Here is a 20104-nt window from a genome sequence, read left to right on the forward strand (position 1 = left end):
CCATAGGCAATACTGAGTAGTGCCACTGGAGCGGGCTATCTTATACAAGTACTTTAGATTTTAGAGGAGAGTCTTCTTTTTCTGAAATGAATTTTTCAACACTCATGTTGTTTGCCTCATGGGGACGAAGCTGTTACTGCTCCTCTCATTTTGATGTTCTCCAGTGTCACCCAACAATTCAATGCCATAAAACTGGGTATCTCCACTATCCAGAGTTACCTGACATTTTTTTCTCTGGAGAAAACATTATTACCTGCTTGGGAGATTTCTATTGGATCAGACTGCTAACAAGATGTAACCAGTAATACAACTTTCATTTATGCCTCAGAGAATTTCCTAAAGTTTAAGAAACATAAAGTTGCTGATACGTTTTTCATATGTACTGATCTTGGAAGTCAAGTTTCCTGCCCTGGTGTAGAACCAGTCTCTAGATTTAAGAAAACTTATTTTTTCAACTTGGTTATATCCAAGAGGCCTGGTTGGGAACACAGCAGCTATCACTAGAATATGTCCACTCTACTCTTGTATTTTCTTTGGACTCCAAATATTTCATTCTCTCTCCTCAACCCCATGTTTTCAAGAATAGTCCATTCTCAAATAATCCTATCAGGAACCAACAAACTGAACACAGATAAATGAAATAATAATTTTAAAAAAATCTTAATTTTACATCTCAGTCTCCTACCAAAATTTTTGACCTGTATTATAAACGGACAAGTTTTCTGGAAACCATCACTTCTGCTTTCCCCTGCCATTCCCTCTGGAGAAATTCTAAGATGTTCCAGATAAACTAGAAGCAATACAGAAGATGGAGGAAAACTGGGATATTAACTTATAAAGCTACAAAGGAGCAAAATTAGAAAGGAACCCACATCCCTATGCTGGAGGCTGCCCTGCATCACAACAGACTGAAACAGGACGTCCTGCTTTAGATGGTCACAACACTCACCAGTTTATGATGGCAGTGTGAAAGTGCATCCAGAATTTCATCCACAAGTCGATCAGACAGGAAGGAGGCCACTGACAACTTCACTTCACTATGTAAAAATCAAAAGGGCAGAGTAGCATTTTAATTTGTGCAAGGGAAAACAAAATCACCCACTCTTGATGCTGTATTGATAAGGTCAACTGTGATTCTGTTTGTCTTTGAAAATGGAATATAAGAATGTGTGAACAGGGCTGAGGACTTCCAAGAATAAGCCTTAAACGTTGCCACAAACACACAGGTAATGGACTCTCCTTACCAATTTCAACCTGCCTTTGCCATCTCAAAACTCAAGATTTAATGGTAAAAATGAAAAACATCTGGATAAAGACCGACTTAATGGGAACCATGTGTACAATGTGGTCAGGAACAATTCATTCATTGATATAAATGGAAAAAAAAAAAAAACCCAGGCTGGAGTAAATTAAGAAAGACTAGTTTGATTGTTAAGCCTTGGTTATTACTTTAATATGCACATCCCCGCCTTTTAAAAACATTTTTACGAATCAGATGGTACCATATGGAAAAACTTCTGCTCTGACTTGCCATCTTTGAAGAATTATACATTTACTGTTCTCCTGCCTTCTGTGAACAAATGTTACCAAAATAATCAATTTTAGTGCCTCTTGCCTGATATTAAAAATGTGCCCAGGCAACACAAAGTGGCCGGCAGTTTTCACTAATAAACAACTAAGCCACTAAGTTTTCAGCCAGAGAGCTGGTATTTTAGCGAGCATTGTAGCTATTTGGTATCCCAAAGCATTCAAATTCCATGTGTGTCTTCAGTCTGAATAACTTTATGTAAATGTACACATGCACATAAATGCATAACACTTTTAAAGGTCCATGTACCAGAGATTTATACTCACATTCCAACATTGTCTCACAAGTTCAAATCTGCTTTTGAAGTCAACAATTTTAAACTTTTTAGAGCAGGGAAAGGAGTTATCAAAAATATTATTTCAAATATTTTTGAAAAAAGTACATCAAAAATATTATTTAATCCTAAAGTTAAAATTACATTTGTGTAACTGGGGATAACCTTTCTAACCTAAAGGCAATAATTTGCACTGAGATTTCTCTGCCCAGGAAGATTACTGATAGCAAGACAGAATAATGAAAGCACAAATTCTTTGATGCCTACATTAAAATTTTTCCTGGGCTAAAGATAAAAGGATGTGTCTTTAATTCCTGTCTCTGTAGCTCATTGAAACAAGGTCTCGGTAGCTCTTTGTTTTATCTAATACTTTATTATTCCACAGATAAGATTCAACTGGATCTCTTTGGGGTTACTGGATCCACCCCAAACCTCCAGAGGGGCCTGGGAATCCAATTTCAACATGTACTTCCTCTGATTATTTTTAGGCATATTTGGGAATTTTACTTCCTCATAAAACTGTAGAGTCAGTAGTTTCTCTATCTTCCTCTCTCCTTCTGTCTGTGATGTGGGGAGGGTGGTTTATCTATTTCAAATTGTAGCACTAAAAAGTTTCTTAAACATACATTTTTAAAAATACCTCAGGACTGTGCTATCATTTTTCTTCTGGATGCTATACTTCCTTACTAATTGAACTTCCAGTTTGCAAAATTTATAGAGGAAATGATTCAAACTAACCTGCAGTGTACTCATGCATATGAATGTACCCATGCGTGCACATGTGCATGTGCATATTTGCATTCTCGCAGTGCTCAGTATCATACATGATAAAAAGCCAAGGGAAGAGTTATAGACATATAATTGATTTACTAATATGAGGAGTTCCATTCTGATGTTCATCTTTTAGAATTGGCCCATTTTCAAGGAAAGTGACCGTATTTGACAGAATTTGGTATTCCAGTAAAGGCATCATTTTATGTATGATCTGTTGGTGGTTCAATCCATTATTATGAAAGAATGGTGGTCAATACATTTTTTTCCTTAATACTTAAGAAGCTTCAATAAAAATTCTGAATCTACAGGTTATAGAAGTATGTAAGCACAAGAGCTACAGTTCAGAAACTCACTAATCTATGGGGTCCTATAAACACTGGGAAAGTCTTTTTTTTAATTTCTCAAGTCCTTTCAGTTGTCCTACAACTCAGTTGAGTAGGTGCTAGGATTTTTTATTTAAAACACACACACACACACACACACACACATACACACACACACACACACACGACAGTTACATCCTAAACCTTAGACTGTCCAGTTACTGCTCAATCCTCAAAATTCCATTATCTGACTTTAAGGTTGTTGGCCTTCAATATCTAGATTGTGATGATATAATTTTTGGCTTATTTTGTTTTTAACTTTTAGTTTTCTTGCAGACTGTTATTTAGCTCCATCATTGTGTTAGTATAATTCCCAACTCTTCAGATAAGAGCTGGTATTTGTGCTACATCTAAATATTCTTATCAAGATTCAGAAATGGTTAAAATGGGCAACTTAAAATGTTTCTAGTCATCTGATTCTCCAACTAAGAAACAAAATGAGAATTAGCTGAGCTGTAATGCTGGTAATTACCAGAGTCTCAATGTAAAAATTCAGAAAAGTTCGTTGCTTATCACACCTTCTAAATATTTGTATCTTGGCATATTTTTCAGACTCTATCAAGCAACAATCATATAAACACTCCAGAGCACCATTAGTACATACACAGCATCACAGACCCACCAAAAGAACCCAGAGGGAAAATATGGTGAGGTCATAGTGAGCCTCTTTGCCTTTATAGACTATGCATTTGTTCATAATAGCATAGTGGTAGAAAGCAGACTGATCTCAGTCTTCAAGTTAGTACTTTATAAAGGCGAAAGATAAGCTTTACCAGCAGAAGAAAAGGGATTACAAACATGTATTCTCCTATTAAAAATAAACCACTTAAAAAGAGCATATAGCTATGTCCTCTTCAGTAACACAGGCATATCTGTGGTTGTCTTATTTTGGAAATGATTAAACCTATACATTTATGCAAAACTATATCTATATATAGTCATTGCCCATTAGGCACGCCTAACATATATATATGGATAAAGCCAATAACAGCGCTCTTCACAGCTGCCTCAACTACATTCACAGAAACTGCAGAGCCTAATAAACTGCAGATTATTAACATTATAAACCTACCTAATTTTGTTAAGAATATCAATTCCAGACTGCTCCAGCAGGACATTTTTAATGAAGGTACGTGGAATGGAAATCTTTTCAGTGCTGGCATGAATCAAGTCTTGTCGGATGTGGGCTTTTTTCATCACATTGGGACAAAGGTTCTCAGCAGCATCGACCATGGACTCCAGCAGTGCCTGCAATGCAGCACAGTGAGGGGGAGAGGATGACACTGCGCCGAGGCACCACCATAAAACTGAAAGGTGGTTATATATGATGCTGAGCCCGTGGAGCATAGGGACACAGCAGGGTCCTGGGCACGACCGAGGATTCTGAGATACCCCGAGTGACTGTGACAGTCAGATGATCATGATCTCAGGTAATCACTTTAAATCACTTAGCAAATCCACCAACTTCACACTGGCATCTGAAGGGTTATGGTGAACTTGCTGTACTTAACACAAAGGAATTGTGATAAGATTCAAAAGGACACATATCAGCCTTTATACATCAACTTATCACATCACATTGTTCTCTATGGTAAAGGAAAATACAGTTACACATATTCCCTGGAAAACCTACCAGATTTGAACACTTGGGCAATTTTACAAATCACAGAAACCCCAAATCAGGGTGACCCATTCAACAGCTCTATGAAGAAAGACATCAATAATAGAAAACCACAGAGACGACTGCCAGTTATACGAGTACTCTTTTAAAAAAAAAAGCTTTAGTGTTAGGTAAAATTGTGATTGTTATAACAATAATAAACTCCATGAATAACAGACAAAAAATTTCACAGAGCACTTCATAACCAACATTAATAATAATCAAAACACACTTATACATGTAGCAATTTAGCTTGAAAAATGTATCTTAAGTATTTTAATCATTAATAGACCCTGCACCTTGTCAAATGCTTTTTCTAAATCTATGGATATAATCATGTGATTTTTCTCTTTTATTTTGTTTATGAGGTGTATCACATTGATCAATTTGCATACGTTGAACCATCCTGGTGCCCCTGAGATGAACCCCAGCTGATCATAATGTATAATCTTTTTAACGCATTGTTCGATTTTATTTGCTAGAATTTTTGCATCTGCATTCATCAGAGATATTGGTCTGTAATTTTCTTTTTTGTGTGTTATCCTTACCAGGTTTTGGTATCAGGGTAATGTCGGCCTCATAAAATGAGTTAGGAAATATTGCCTCTTCTTTAATTTTTTGGAAGCTATTGAGGAGGACAGGTGTTAGATCTTCTTTGAATGTTTGGTAGAATTCACTATTGAAGCCATCTGGTCCTGGACATTTGCTTTTGGGAAGGTTTTGGATGGCTGATTCAATTTCCTTACTGTTGATCGGCCTATTTAGGTTTTCCAGTTTTTCCTGATTCAGTCTCAGAAGGCTACATGTTTCTAAGAACTTGTCCATTTCTTCTAGGTTATTGAATTTGGTAGCATATACTCCTTCATAGTATTCTTGCATGATCCTTTGTTTTTCTGTGGTAAGCTTGGCAACTTCTTCTCTTTCATTTCTGATTTTATTTGTGTCTTTTCTCTTTTTATCTTAGTGAGTCTAGCCAAGGGTTTGTCAGTTTTATTAATCTTTTTGAAGAACCAGCTCTTTGTTGCATTAATTCTTTCTATTGTCTTTTTTTCTCTCTATTTCCTTTAGTTCTGCTCTGACTTTTATTATTTCCTTCCTTTTGCTGGCTTTGGGTTTCATTTGTTCTTCTTTTCCTAGTTCTTTAAGGTGTAATGTTAACTTGTTTATCTGGGATTTTCCTTGTTTTTTGAGATAGGCCTGTAATGATATAAATTTCCCTCTCATTACTGTTTTCACTGCATTCCAGTAATTTTGATAGGATGTATTTTCATTGTCATTTGTTTCTATGTATGTTTTGATCTCTCCTTTTATTTCTTTTTTGATTCAGTCATTCTTTAATAGCATGTTGTTTAATCTCCACATATTTGTGGTTCTTCCTGCTTTCTTTCTGCAGGTGACGTCCAATTTCAAAGCCTTGTGACCAGAGAATATGCTTGGTATTATGATTTCAATCTTCTTAAATTTGCTGAGGCTAGTTTTATGTCCCAACATATGGTCTTACCCTTGAGAATGTTCCATGTACACTAGAAAAGAATGTACAGTCTGGTGTTCTAGAAGGAAGTGCTCTATAAATGTCAATTATGTCCATTTGGTCTAATGTGTCATTTAAGAATGGTATTTCCTTACTGATTTTCTGTTTGGATGATCTACCATAGCTGTCAATGACATATTTAGGTCCCCTATTATAATTATTTTTCAGTCAATTTCTTCCTTCAGTTCTGTTAGTAGTTGCTTTGTATGTTTTTGTGCTCCCTGATTGGGGGCATATATACTGATAAGTGTCATGTCTTCCTGTTGTACTGTCGCCTTTATCACTATGAAATGTCCATCTCTGTCTCGTTACCTTTTTTATCCTGAAGTCTGTTTTATCTTATCTGAGTATGGCTACACCCGCTGTTTCCTGGATACCATTTGCTTGAAGTATCTATTTCCACCCTTTCACTTTGAGCTGGTATTTGTCCTTGTAGCTGAGATGTGTCTCTTGAAGGCAGCATATGATTGGGTTTTATTTCCTGATCCAACCTGCTACTCTGTGCCTTCTTATTGGTGAGTTCAGTTCATTTACATTTAGGGTGATTGTTGATATATGAGGATTTCCTGTAGCCATTCTATCTTGTTTTCTGGTATCTGCTTCTTTGCCTGTTTGTTGCTGTCTGTTATTTTCGTGTGGTGGTAGTCTATGATATTTCCCTAAGTTTCTTCCTTTTTTATGTTTATGTCTCAGTTCTGGATTTTTTTTTTTTGAGTGATTATCGTTAAGTTTATGTAAAAGAAAGTTTCATATATACAGTAGTCCTTTTACCTCAGCATGCTTCTTATCTCCATTTCCCTTTATAGATTCAGACCTTTACTCTCTATCCTTTTATGTTTTTGTTGTCACAACTTATCCCAACTTATGCTGTGAGTTGATTTCTGAGTTGTAGTAGCAGGTTGCCTTTCTTGTCTCTTTTTTTGTTTGTTGTTTTTTTAAAACTGTTTTAATCTTCTTTACCCTGTATGTTATGCTTAAGTGTATAGTGCGTTATTTTGTGTAAGGGTTGCCATTTCCTGCTTCTGTCTTTCTGTTTGTAATATTGCTCAAGGTTTTGTATTTTGATTTTTTTGCATCAGGTGGAGTCGCCTTCATCAGTATTTCCTGTAATGCAGGTCATGTGTTAGAAAATACCCTCAGCTTGTGTGTGTCTGGAAAGGTCTTTATTCCTCCTTGATATCTAAAGGATATCTAATATATCTTGCTGGATATGTTATTCTTGGCTGATAATTTCTCTCTCATTATTTTGAATATTTGATTCTCTCCCTCCTGGCTTGTAGAGTTTCTGCTGAAAAGTCTGATAATAGTCTAATGGGCTTTCCCTTATAGGTTACTGCTCTTTATCCCATGGCTGTCTTGAGAATTCTTTCTTTGTCTTTAATTTTTGACAGCTTCAATATAATGTGCCTTGGAAAGGGCCTGTTGGGATTGAGGTAATTAGGTGTTTAGTTTCGTTCTTGGATTCAAGGATCCAGTTCTTTCCATAGATTTGGGAAGTTCTCGTTGACTATTTGTTGAATATCCTCTCTGTCCCCTCTCTTCTCTCATATACTCATTATTCTTATGTTGCTCTTTCTGATGGAGTCAAAAAGTTCTTGTAGAGTTCTTTCATTTCTTTTAATTCTCAAGTCTTTCTCTTCCTCCATCTGTGTCATTTCCGGATTCCTATCTTTGGTATTACTAATTCTTTCCTCCATTAGCTAGCTCTATTTCCTCAGCTGGCTATTTCACGCTTCATTTCTTTTATTGAGTTCTTCACCTCCAGAATTTCTATTTGGTTCTTTTTAAAATTTCAATCTCCTTAGTAAAATATTTATTTTGTTCTCTGATTGTGTTTCTGAGTTCATTAAACTGCCTAGCTGTGTTTTCTTGCATCTCGTTGAGTTTGTTTCAGAACTGCAATCTTGAATTCTCTGTCATTTAAGTCTCATATTTCCTTGATTTTAAGTTTACTGTCTGGAGAGTTTTCATTTTCTTTCTGAGCTGCCTTGTTACCTTGTTATTCATAGCAATTCACGAATTATTTCTCTTCCATCTACAGGAGTGGGTTCTGCAGCAGGTTGATATGAAGAGGTCTTTCTTTTGCTTCCAGTAGTTGTTGCTGGAATGTTTTATTTTTCTCTCCCGTTTCAGCCTTTTGTATTCTCTCATGCTGTAGCATTTTATTTTCTCTTGCTCTGTTTCAGCTTTTCACATGATGTGGGGTTTTCTGGAAGGTGGGCTTCTCCTCTGTAAGCAGGTCACCTGGGTCTCGGGGGGCAATAGAGCTCTGAGCTTCTGAAACCCCAATGGTGCCCCTGCAGCCCGATGCACAGCCTTTATGTCTCAGCGGCTGTGGATGCCCCCGTAGGCATCCGGCCAGAAAGGTGGCGGTGGGGTAGCATGTGAGGGACAGCTGGTGTGTTTGTGTGGATCCCAGCAACGTCGACTTCCAGCTGTCTCGACCTTACAGTTTCTTCCTTATCACAAGAATTAGTTGCACTGTGTGTCTGCGGCTGTGGGACTGTCTCTCCAGTTCCTAGAGCTATAGATATTCTGTTCTTTAATCAGACACTGCTACCATTTCTTCTGAAGCCCCCTTCTAACACTGGGAGGATGGAAGTGGGGGGCGGGGGAAGCTCTGAGAGGGTGTGCAGGGAGTTGGCTAGGGTCCGTGTCTTTGTTTTCTGTTTTCTGCCTAGCTGTGAAGGCTTAAACCATAGTTTTCACCCTGCTGTATTCAGGTTTGCTCCAAGATCTATGCCCTGAATGCTGGGTTTAGCTGTATCATGCGCTGATCCCTCAGGCAGGACTGTGGACCACTGGAAGTGCACCTGCAGCCTGGATCCTTCCCTCTCCTGAGACTGCAGTCATCTCTATGTTGTGTCCTGTGACCCTTGGCCCACGTCTCTGCAAAAACTAAACCCAACCATATGGTGTCTCCAAGAGACACATCTTAGCTACAAGGACAAGCATAGACTCAAAGTGAAAGGGTGGAAATTGACACTCCAAGCAAATGGTATCCAGGTGTAGCCATACTGATGTCAGATGAAACAGACTTCAGGATAAAAAAGATAACAAGAGACAAAGATGGACACTTCATAATGGTAAAGGGGACTATACAACAAGAAGACATAACAGTCATCAATATTTATGCCCCCAATCAGGGAGCACTGAAATATACCAAGCAACTACTAACAGAGCTAAAGGGAGAAATTGACCAAAACACAGTTATAGTAGGGGACCTAAATACATCATTGACAGCTATGGATAGATCATCCAGACAGAAAATAAATAATCAAATAGCAGCCCTAAATGACACATTAGAAGAAATGGACATAATTGACATTTATAGAGCACTTCATGCTAAAACGTCAGACTATACATTTTTTTCTAGTGTACATGGAACATTCTCAAGGATAGACCATATATTGGGACATAAAACTAACCTCAGCAAATTTAAGAAGATTGAAATCATACCAAGTATATTCTCTGATCACAAGGCTTTGAAATTGGATATCAACTGCAAACAGAAGGCTGGAAAAAACACAAATACATGGAGATTAAACAACATACTTTTAAAGAACAACTGGGTCAAAGAAGAAATTAGAGGAGAGATCAAAAGATACATAGAAACAAAGGAGAATGAAAATACATCCTACCAAAATTTTAGGGATGCAGTGAAAGCAGTTTTAAGAGGGAAATTTATATTTCTACAGACTTATCTCAAGAAACAAGAAAATCCCTAATAAATAACCTCACGTTACACCTTAAAGAACTAGAAAAAGAAGAACAAATGAAACCCAAGATCAGCAGAATAAAGGAAATAATAAAAATCAGAGCAGAACTAAATGAAATAGAGAACAAAAAGGCAACAGAAAAAATTAATGTGACAAACAGCTGGTTCTTTGAAAAGATTAACAAAATTGACAAACCATTGGCTAGACTCACTAAGATAAAAAGAGAGAAGACAATAATTAACAAAATCAGAAATGAAAAAGGGGATGTTACCAAAGGAAACCATCGACAAAACAACGAGGCAACCAGCTAAATGGAGAAGATATTTGCAAAAATACCTCCGATAAGGGGCTAATGTCCAAAATATATAAGGAATTCATACAACTCAACAACAGAATGAAAAACAACCCAATTTAAAAAATGGGCAGAGGACCTGAACAGAAACTTCTCCCAAGAAGACATACAAATGGCCAACAGACATATGAAAAAATGTTCAACTTCACTAGCTATTAGGGAAATGCAAATCAAAACCACAATGAGGTATCACCTCAAACCTGTTAGAATGGCTGTCATCAACAAGACAAATAGTAACAAGTGTTGGAGAGGCTTTGGAGAAAAAGGAACCCTCATACACTGTTGGTGGGAAGGTAGATTGGTGCAGCCGCTATAGAAGATAGTGTGGAGGTTCCTCAAAAAATTAAGAATAGAATTACCATACGACCCAGCAATCCCTCTCCTGGGTATGTATCCTAAAAATATGAAAACATTTGTCCGTAAAGATATATGCACTCCGACGTTCATTGCAGCATTATTTACGGTGGTCAAGACATGGAAATTACCAAAGAGTGCTTTGACAGATGAGTGGATAAAGAAGATGTGGTATACATACACAATGGAATACTACTCTGCAATAAGAAAAGATGAAATGCTGCCATTTGCAACAACATGGATGCATCTTGAGATTATTATGCTAAGTGAAATAAATAGGTCAGGCAGAAAAAGTCGAGAACCATATGACTTCGCTGATGTTTGGAATATGAAACTGAAAGTAACAAAGGAACAAGACAAATAAGGAAACAAAAACTCATAGATGCAGACAACAGTTTAGTGGTTACTGGAGGGTAAGGGGGCAGGGTAAAGGGTGTCAAATATCTGGTGACGGAAGGAGAACTGACTCTGGGTGGTGAGCACACAATGTGATATGTAGCTGATGTATTACAGAATTGTACACTTGAAACCTATGTAATTTTTCTAACCATTGTCAGTCCAGTAAACTTAATGTGAGAGAGAGAGAGAGAGAGAGAGAGAGAGAGAGAGAGAGAGAGAGAGAGAGAGAGAGAGAGAGAGAGAATTCATGAAGCCAAAGCTGGTTTTCTAAGAAGATCAACAAAGTTAAACTTCTAGCCAAACTGTTGAGGGAAAAAAAGACACAAACTGTCAATATTAGAAATGAGAGAGTGGATATCACTAGAGATTTTAAAAGGATAATAAGATATGTTATGACCAACTTTATGCCAATAAATTTACAACTTAAAAAAGAAGAAAAAAAAACAAGAGCTAATTCCAACCATTTGGTACACTGAGAAGGAAATGAACAAAAGGCACAAGAGAGAACTTGAGGTTTAGACCATTCAGAACAAGAGACAGTAGGAAGCTGTTTGACAAGAAGTTCCTGTTGCAATGTTTTATTCTAATATAAATGTCAGCCAATCCTTAGTATGTATTGTTAAAAATACTTTAAAGGAAAAAATAGGCAAGGGATACAAATATGTAATTTACAAAAGAAGAAACACAAATGGATAAGAAAATTACTTGATGTATCACTGGTTATTAAAGAAATCCAAGACACAAAATAAGATTTTCTTTATCACAGTATACTGACAAATATTACAAGTTAATGAACTTACATTGGTGAGCATGTAGCTAAATTGGCAACTGTTTATACTACTGGAGAACAGTTTGCAAATTCATACAAAAGTATAAAATGTATGTACCATTTGACCTAGGAATGGGTGAATCATAGGCATTTACCCTAAAGGGATTAACCAGGATTTAGAAAATAAATTATGCTGGCTGGGAGGTAACAGAAAATATATATTGGTCTCTGCCCCCAGTTCCTGGCACAGAGCTCCTGAAACCCTTGTAATTTCCTGGGTGACAGGAGCATCTTCTGTTCTGAAGAGGTGACTGTGGTTGGGTTCTTGGATGAAAGCTGGTCACTGGAAAGACCAAGCCATGATTAGAAAGTTGAAATTTTCAGCCTCATTATCCATTCTCTTGAGAAGGGAGAAGGGCCTCCATAAAATCCCGTAGTTCAGAAAGCTTCCAGGTTGGTCAACACGTGTAGGTGCTAGAGAGTGGTATACCCGCAGAGGACATGGAAGCTTCACACCCATACCCACATACCTTGCCCTACACAGCTCTTCCATCTGGATGTTAATCTGTACCCTTTATCATATCCTTTGACGAAGTGGTAAATATAAGTTCTATGAGCCGCTCTAGCAAATTAATCAAACCTGAGGAGGGGTTCATGAGAACCTCACATTTATAGCTGATAGGTCAGAAGCATATGTGACAACTTGGACTTGTGATTGGCATCTGAGGTGGGGTAGGGGCAGTCTTGTGGGACTGAGCCCTTAACCTGTGAGTTCGATGTCATCTCCAGGTAGATAGTGTCAGAATTGAGTTAAATTGTAAGACACCTATCTGGTGTCACAGATAATTGCTTGATGGAGGAAAACTCCCACACATCTGGTGACCAGAAGTGTCAGAAGTGAAGTGTTCTGTGTGAAAGTAAAGGAGAAACACAAAGGAAGACTGAGGTTTCCCAATATATCGGTACATCTGTACAATAAAATACTATGTAGCCATTAAAATGATGTTGATTACTCACTGATCTAGAATTGTATTCATGATACTGTACTGGACATAAAAAGTATGTATAGTATGATCACATATATGTAAAACTGTGTGTAGACACAGAATGCTTGGAAATTCAGTAAAATATTAAAAATGATGCTATCTCTGTGATTTTAAGTGATTTTTACTTTCTTCTTTTTTATACTTGCTAGAATTGTCTGTTTTACAAAGACTAAGTTTCATTCTTTACAGTTGGAAATAAATAAGCAAAGATGTCTTTGTTTAAATGTGTAAGAAAGTATCCTTCTTATATATTTTATCCTTCATGAAGGATAAAACAAGTACTATGAGCTAACAAATGATCTGGCAGAACTCTGTACCAACCAATCAGTCCTTTTTCTAAGGTTTGCCTCTGCCCAGAATAGATTAAAAACAAACACGGTTAAATAAAATAAAAATGGTACAAAGTCTCTCTATATTATATGCCTAAGAAGATGGGATTAAACTCCTAAATAATTCACAACATTTTCTCCCTCATTAATTTAATTTACAAACAGAGTAATTAGCATGTTGCAAAGGTATTATTGAGTTGCACATGAAATCTCTATGAGCTGCAGCAATGTGTTCTCAGAAGAAAACGCAGCCAATAATTATAGAAATTTAGACAGGATTTTTTTTTAAGGCATCCTTGAACAAGCAGACTGGAAATTATGGAAACTTTCTGAAAGTGAAATTTCTCTGGTGTAACTGGTTTTTCGAAGTTACATGAAGAAAAAGCAGGTCGTAGGTTACTCTACTCCCTTAAATTTCAGAGACTTTTTTTCAGCCAGGGAGCCTATAGACAAGTCTCTGTGACAGTGGGTGCCTTGTAACTTCATTCCAAATCCTTTTCCTAGTTTTCCACCAGTTCCTTACAAGGACTGCTATCTATTTATGTGGCAGACTCTCCATATAAGTAGCATCTAGGACTATAAGCACAGTTCCTGTCATCTTTCCCATTCTCTAAATCAAATATAATAAAAGAAGATATTTTTTCCTAAAGCAGACTTCTCTTTCTGCTTTATAATAGAAATCAATCATTCTCTTATCAGTAGCAACCTGTCATGTTAATTACATTTCGACATTTACCATCAAAAATGAAATTGAATTTGAAAGGTTTTCCTTGATCTCATTATGTAAGAAGTTATTCCAAAATTTATAAATGAAGCTGGAAAGGACACAGTATTCAATTTTTACTACATATGCATGTGTGTGTAGGTATGCATGTGCACAGACACACACCTACACACACACACACACACACCACACATCTATAAACTATAGGCAGCTATGGTATTAAATGCTATCATACATGATTAAGTCATAACAGTGTCATTTTCCAAAATAACACAAACAACAAACCTTTAGTTGTTCATCTACAACTCTTGTAACTTCTCCAGCCATTGATTCCAAGGTCTCCTGAATTGGACTGGATAACAAGCCACTGGCTCCTGCCCAAGATGCACCACCAACATGGTATAAATTTGGTAACAACTGTAAGAAAAATAATTTAAAAAATATTTAAATAAGCACCAAAGTCCGTGCAGTTAGTAAAAAGGGTAGAGAAATATTATTAGGGATAATCTATTCTTTTTTTTTAAAATTATGTATATTTTATTTATTTATAAATCCTATATATATGAACTATTCTAATATATTTTGTATAGTGTAAAACAAACTACAAATGAAAGTTTTTAAATAATTAGATTTTTTTTGTTCTGTTTTTTGTTTTTTTAATTTATTGGGGTGACAATTGTTAGTAAAATTACATAGATTTCAGGTGTACAATTCTGTATCACATCATCTATAAATTACATTGTGTGTTCACCACCCAGAGTCAGTTCTCCTTCAATCACCATATATTTGATCCTCCTTACCCTCATCTCCCACCCCCCACCCCCCTTACCCTCTGGTAACCAATAAACTATTGTCTGTGTCTATGAGTTTTTTTGTTTGTTTGTTTGTTTTTGTTTGTTTGTTTTTACTTAGACAGTTATCATTTATATCCCTCACACTGTGGACCCCCCGCCCCCCATCCACTATCTCTCTGACATCGCACCGAGCCATCCCATTTCCACTATCTCCACTCCCAATGCTGTACTCTGCCTATTGTAAATGTATACATACCTATATATACATATATATATAATATTGTAGTTGGCATTCATTATTGTTCAGCTTCAGGTGTACAGTGCAGTGATCAGGCAGCGATAATCTATTCTTGATCAAAGGTCTTTTATACACATTAGTAAATTGAGATCCAGCTGTGAAACCATAGGAGCAGTATATGACTTCTTTGTGCCATGTCCTCATCTGGGGTATGCGAGTGTGTGACTAATCCCCAAAGTTTCTTCTACTTATGACATTCACTGAGTGTGTGATTTTAACAGCAGAGCCAGGACCAGATTCTAGTTAGTCCTTTCTCTACTAAGGCAAATTTTGGAGACCAAATTCTAATTTGAGAGAAGCTTCCTTTTAGATGTGACAGATGGAAGTGTCATGCTATCAGCTTGTAAATGGAATAATGTTAAGTGAGTTGTTACTCATTTAAATTACAACTACCTCTCAGTTATTCAGGACCTGATTATATCTTTTGTAAATCACATCAGCCTTCTTCTTTTTATTCTACATTTTGATTGTTGGTAACTAGCATAACTAGCAGAGATACAGAAAGGAGGCAGATTAATTCAGTTCACTTTGCCACCTTTTATTAACCTTGGAATTGAGTAGAAAGGTAAAGAAAGTTGGAACTGATTTCTAAAATTGAATTTTAAAAAAACCCTTTTTATTGCATAAGACACTCATGTTGCCTGAAGTGAAACTTACCGTTTTAGAGTTCTTAGCATCACGCATGAGCCTTTCTGCTGATTTTAAATCTTCCTGGACAGCATCTACCCCACAGTTTCGCAAAGAGTTGAGATGATCTTGTACTTTCACACATATTCTGTCAATCATCTGCTCCATACCAAGAAAATGAGAGCAAGCATCCCGGTGAGCACAGCCAATATTCAGATAGAAGGAAACACAAACGAATAAGGACGAAAACTTCTAATTAGAATCTTTGAGAAGGCAGTTTATAGCCCATTATTAATTTACCTATTCATATAAGAAATCTTTTGCAAGGTTAACTCTAGAAAAACATTGAAGAGATTTCGGTCCCCTTTTCTGCCTTAGGAAATGCATCATGTAGAACAAAAGTGAACACTTCTTGATGATTCAGAATCTCACAGCTACTCAGTGTGACAGTTTGCTAGATAGTAACTTTCCTTCATTAATTTTTATTGAGTGCCCTCTAAGTATCAGACAGAGTAGAGTGCTGGGCACTGAGGAAACAGAGAAGTAAAATGTGCTATTCTGAGGCTGCTGATATGACTACAAAATGATGCCCTCAGCCAATTGGTCTCAGTATCTTGGAAATCAAAACATCCTTGGAAATTGATATTTTTTAAATTATATAGGTAGTTTCTATATAAATTAAAAGTCATCAAAAAAGCAAGTTAAGGTTTATTGTATTAACATAGGTAATAATAAAGCGAATAACATCTAGTTTCTATTACATTAAGGTCCCTTTCCCAGGTTAATTACATGTGAATCATTTTAAGTTCTTCCATGGATTTAAACATTAATCCCAAAGGGAAATGGTAGATCACTATTGTAGACAAAAAATAGTATAATGGGTAAGATTATGCTTTTATATTTGTATTCACAGAGAGAAGCATGAAGAAAGCTGGGAAGTTAGAAGAAAAAGGTAACCCAGTTTTAAAAGTTTCTCTAATACTTTGATCAGAGCTGCAAGTTGTCTATTTCATGTTCTTAAAAAATTATCTGTTCTCCAGAGACCTTATATATCAAGAGGCCCATCCCACCTGATCACTTATTTGCAGAGGTGATAATCTAGCAATATTCTTTTTTATTTAAATTCACACTTCTCTATTTGTCTTGAGTTATTTGATAGAACAACTCTAGGAAGCCAGAGTCAGCCCTCCTCCCTCTAGAAATTCCACAATAATAGAAACTTTACCACACTGCTCAGAAGAGTTGAGGTCTGCCTACAGAGCCCATGTCTGCTTCCTGCAGTATCATCATCTCTCTTGTCTTTATGAAATCAGCTTCATAACACCTACCCCATTTTCTTCTAGTGTGTTATGAAGACAATCCAGCAAAATAAAATGACTCAAAAGCACCTATTCTCTTGATAAAGGGTCAGTAATGTTAACTAACATTAATGAATATTAAGAACAGCTCCTATTACCATAAAATGTATTGAGGTTACATAAGTGAATTAAGTGGAGCTCCTCATAGGAAAGAGAGAATAGCCTTCTTATACCATAAGAATAAGCCTTCTCATACCATACTCTCCCTCTGATTAAAATCTAAGCTTACTGGCAGGAATCATGTCTTATCTTTCTGCATTTATACAAAGCCCTGCAGAGAACTAACTATATGTTTTTAAAAATCTTAATTGATATAAATTCTAACTTGTCTAACTATTGTAATGATCTGTTCTTTCTGAAGCAAAAATGATCATCAGTAATTCATATCTTACCAAGAATGCTTAATTTCAAAAAAAAATTAACCACGTACTAAAAAAGAAACTGATATGCATTTGAGGACACAAAAGACTAATTTGAGAGGCACGTGGATGTGGCACTATAAGTTATCATCTTAAATAATGAGAGACTGAGGAGACCCCTGAAATATGTGCATTTACACGTACACCAAGGAGAGGGTTTAAACAAACTCAATAAAATGATCTTTAAGTGAAACTTTTAAAAATCAAACCCAAATGAAACATAAAAATTTAACTCTTCAAGTAAGACATAAAATAGCACTAATCTCAAAGATTCTTTTCAACATGTACTTGCTAAGGATTAGCACAGCCCAAGAGATCATAATCAGATACTTTACAACTAAAGAGCTCAAGGCTCAGAAAAGCTAAACTACTGAAGAATGATTACATACCGTGTTTCCCCGAAAATAAGACCTAGCCGGACAATCAGCTCTAATGCGTCTTTTGGAGCAAAAATTAATACAAGATCTGGTCTTATTTTACTATAAGACCGTGTCTTATATAATATAATACAATACAATGCAATATAATATCGGGTATAATATAATATTGGGTATAATACAATATTGGGTATAATATAATATAACATAATATAATATAATGTAAAGTAGTATAATACTGGGTCTTATATTAATTTTTGCTCCAAAAGACGGATTACAGCTGATTGTCCGGTCTTATTTTCAGGGAAACAGGGTAGAGGGCAAATCAAAATTTTTTGAAAAAAGGAAATCGAGGACTTTGGATATCAGTTAATAATTCAAACCCCTAAGGTACCCAAATGTGAAAGATAAAGGAATTGCATTCTAAAAGACTCATTTTTTGGTTATCCCACCAAAAGACCTCAGGGGAGATGACTGCACTCCGCTCTTTGGTTTAACCTCCCTACTTCATCATAATCCGTTGGTGTCCCATTTTTCTAAAGCAGCCCAGAAAAGTTATTGACTGCCATAGTTTGAGAAGCTTACTTCCCTCTAAAGCAATGTACTCTGTCATTCCTAGTCTTCTTTATTTTGAGTCCTAATCTGTCTTCTCATATCCTTCCTACAGGTCCATGTCTTCCCCTTGAAAGGTCCCTGAACAGTCACTAGCTCTCGTCCATGTGTCAGTCTTGCACAGATTAGAACACAGCTATCTTTTCTTCCCTAATTGTCTTTTCTTTAAGCTTAACATTACCAGTGCCTTTTACCATTCCTGTGACACAGTTCTGTGGTCCCTGTACCTTCTCTAACCCCAGATCACTTCTCCTCTGAATTCTCTCTTCCATCTAGGACCCTCATCAAAATATGCCTCCCTCAATAAAACGGATTGTAACGTAGGAGGCGCGAACTGGTATGTGGAACAGGACTATCACATTTCTTACTGTAGAAAGTACACCTCCATTATTGTGGTACAAGTCAAATTAGCTTCTTTGGCAATTAAATCACACCCCAACTCATATTATACTTGCTATTTTAGGTTTTTGCAAATATACTGGGCTGTAGAACCCAAGAGCACAATTTAGAATTACTAGCAATAACTGCCGTTTTTTTGTTGCTCTCAACTTGTTATAATGATTTCCAGTTCCAGAAAGTAACTCGTGGAAAAATTTACCTTTCTCCATGTCTATTCCTTTATTCAATAAAGAAAAATATACTGAACATCTAGCACTGAATGAGATACAGTCCTGAATAAGGCATAGCTCTTGCCACCAAGCAACTTAAAAACCTAGAAAAGAAATATTCAATTAATAGTAAAATGAGATTTAAAGTGCTATATGAGGTATGATTAAAAAAAACTATGGTGAATATTTAAATTTTAAAAAATTATTACAGTAAAGGGCACATTGCCATTAATCCCCCTCAAAATACTCTCCCTCGCTTCAAACACACTTATCCCATCGTTCTTGCCACTTTCTGAAGCAGTTCTGGGAGTCCTCTTTTGTGAATATCTTTCGTTGAGCTGTCATGGCTGCCTTGATATCCTGAATCATTTTGACTTTGGGGAAGAGCCGAGGTCGCAAAGTGCCAGATCCAATGAAAAAGGTGGATGAGGACATATCATATTTTTATTTGACAGAAATTGCCGTATACCAGAGTGATGTGTGACACAGCATCTTTCTGTTGTGATCACAAAATATGGTGAGTGATGCTGCCAAGTGCCATCCAACAGAAAGGCAGGTATTTTCAATATGGGAAGTGGTGCACACTTAGTAACAGTGTGTAACAAGTTTCAACTTGTTCGGTGTAGTCAGTAGGGTGTAAGCTAGGGTTGAGAAAAGGCGTGTCTGAAAGTGTGTCGTAAATCATCCTCCATCATGACAATGCTCTGTGTCACACATTGCTTCTGGTATACATGAATTTCTGTCAAATAAAAACATTACGGTGTGTCCTTATCCACCTTATTCACTTGATCTGGCACCATGCAACTTCTGGCTCTTCCCCAAAGTCAAAATGATTCAGGACATCGAGGCAGCCACAACAGCTCAACTAAAGACACTCATGAAAGAGGACTTCCAGAACTGCTTCAGTAAGTGGCATGAATGATGGGATAAGTGTGTTTGAAGCGAGTGAGGGGGATTAATAGCAATACGTCTTTTACTGTAATAAATTTTTAAAAATTTAAACATTCACTGTGTCGTTTAATTACACCTCACATGCTATGAGTTTTCCTCAAATACCTTATGATCATTGGGTTTGGTTGATTTTTTTGGAGGAAAATATTCCACACTTT

General features: G+C 36.5%; 1 protein-coding gene across 16 annotated transcripts in view; it reads right to left on the bottom strand.

Annotated features, from left to right (window-relative positions):
- CARMIL1 (capping protein regulator and myosin 1 linker 1) overlaps positions 1-20104 on the bottom strand; it is a 349148-nt gene that overhangs the window by 67519 nt on the left and 261525 nt on the right. For all 16 annotated transcript variants that reach the window (XM_033092802.1, XM_033092806.1, XM_033092813.1 and 13 more), the window contains 4 exons: positions 15652-15780; positions 14188-14319; positions 4092-4267; positions 950-1037 (listed from right to left, as the gene is read on the bottom strand). In XM_033092802.1, the coding sequence (XP_032948693.1) occupies positions 950-1037; positions 4092-4267; positions 14188-14319; positions 15652-15780 (525 nt within the window). The remainder of the gene's footprint in view (positions 1-949; positions 1038-4091; positions 4268-14187; positions 14320-15651; positions 15781-20104) is intronic.

This window comes from Rhinolophus ferrumequinum, chromosome 22 (genome assembly GCF_004115265.2).
Source record: "Rhinolophus ferrumequinum isolate MPI-CBG mRhiFer1 chromosome 22, mRhiFer1_v1.p, whole genome shotgun sequence".
Taxonomy (NCBI): domain Eukaryota; kingdom Metazoa; phylum Chordata; class Mammalia; order Chiroptera; family Rhinolophidae; genus Rhinolophus; species Rhinolophus ferrumequinum.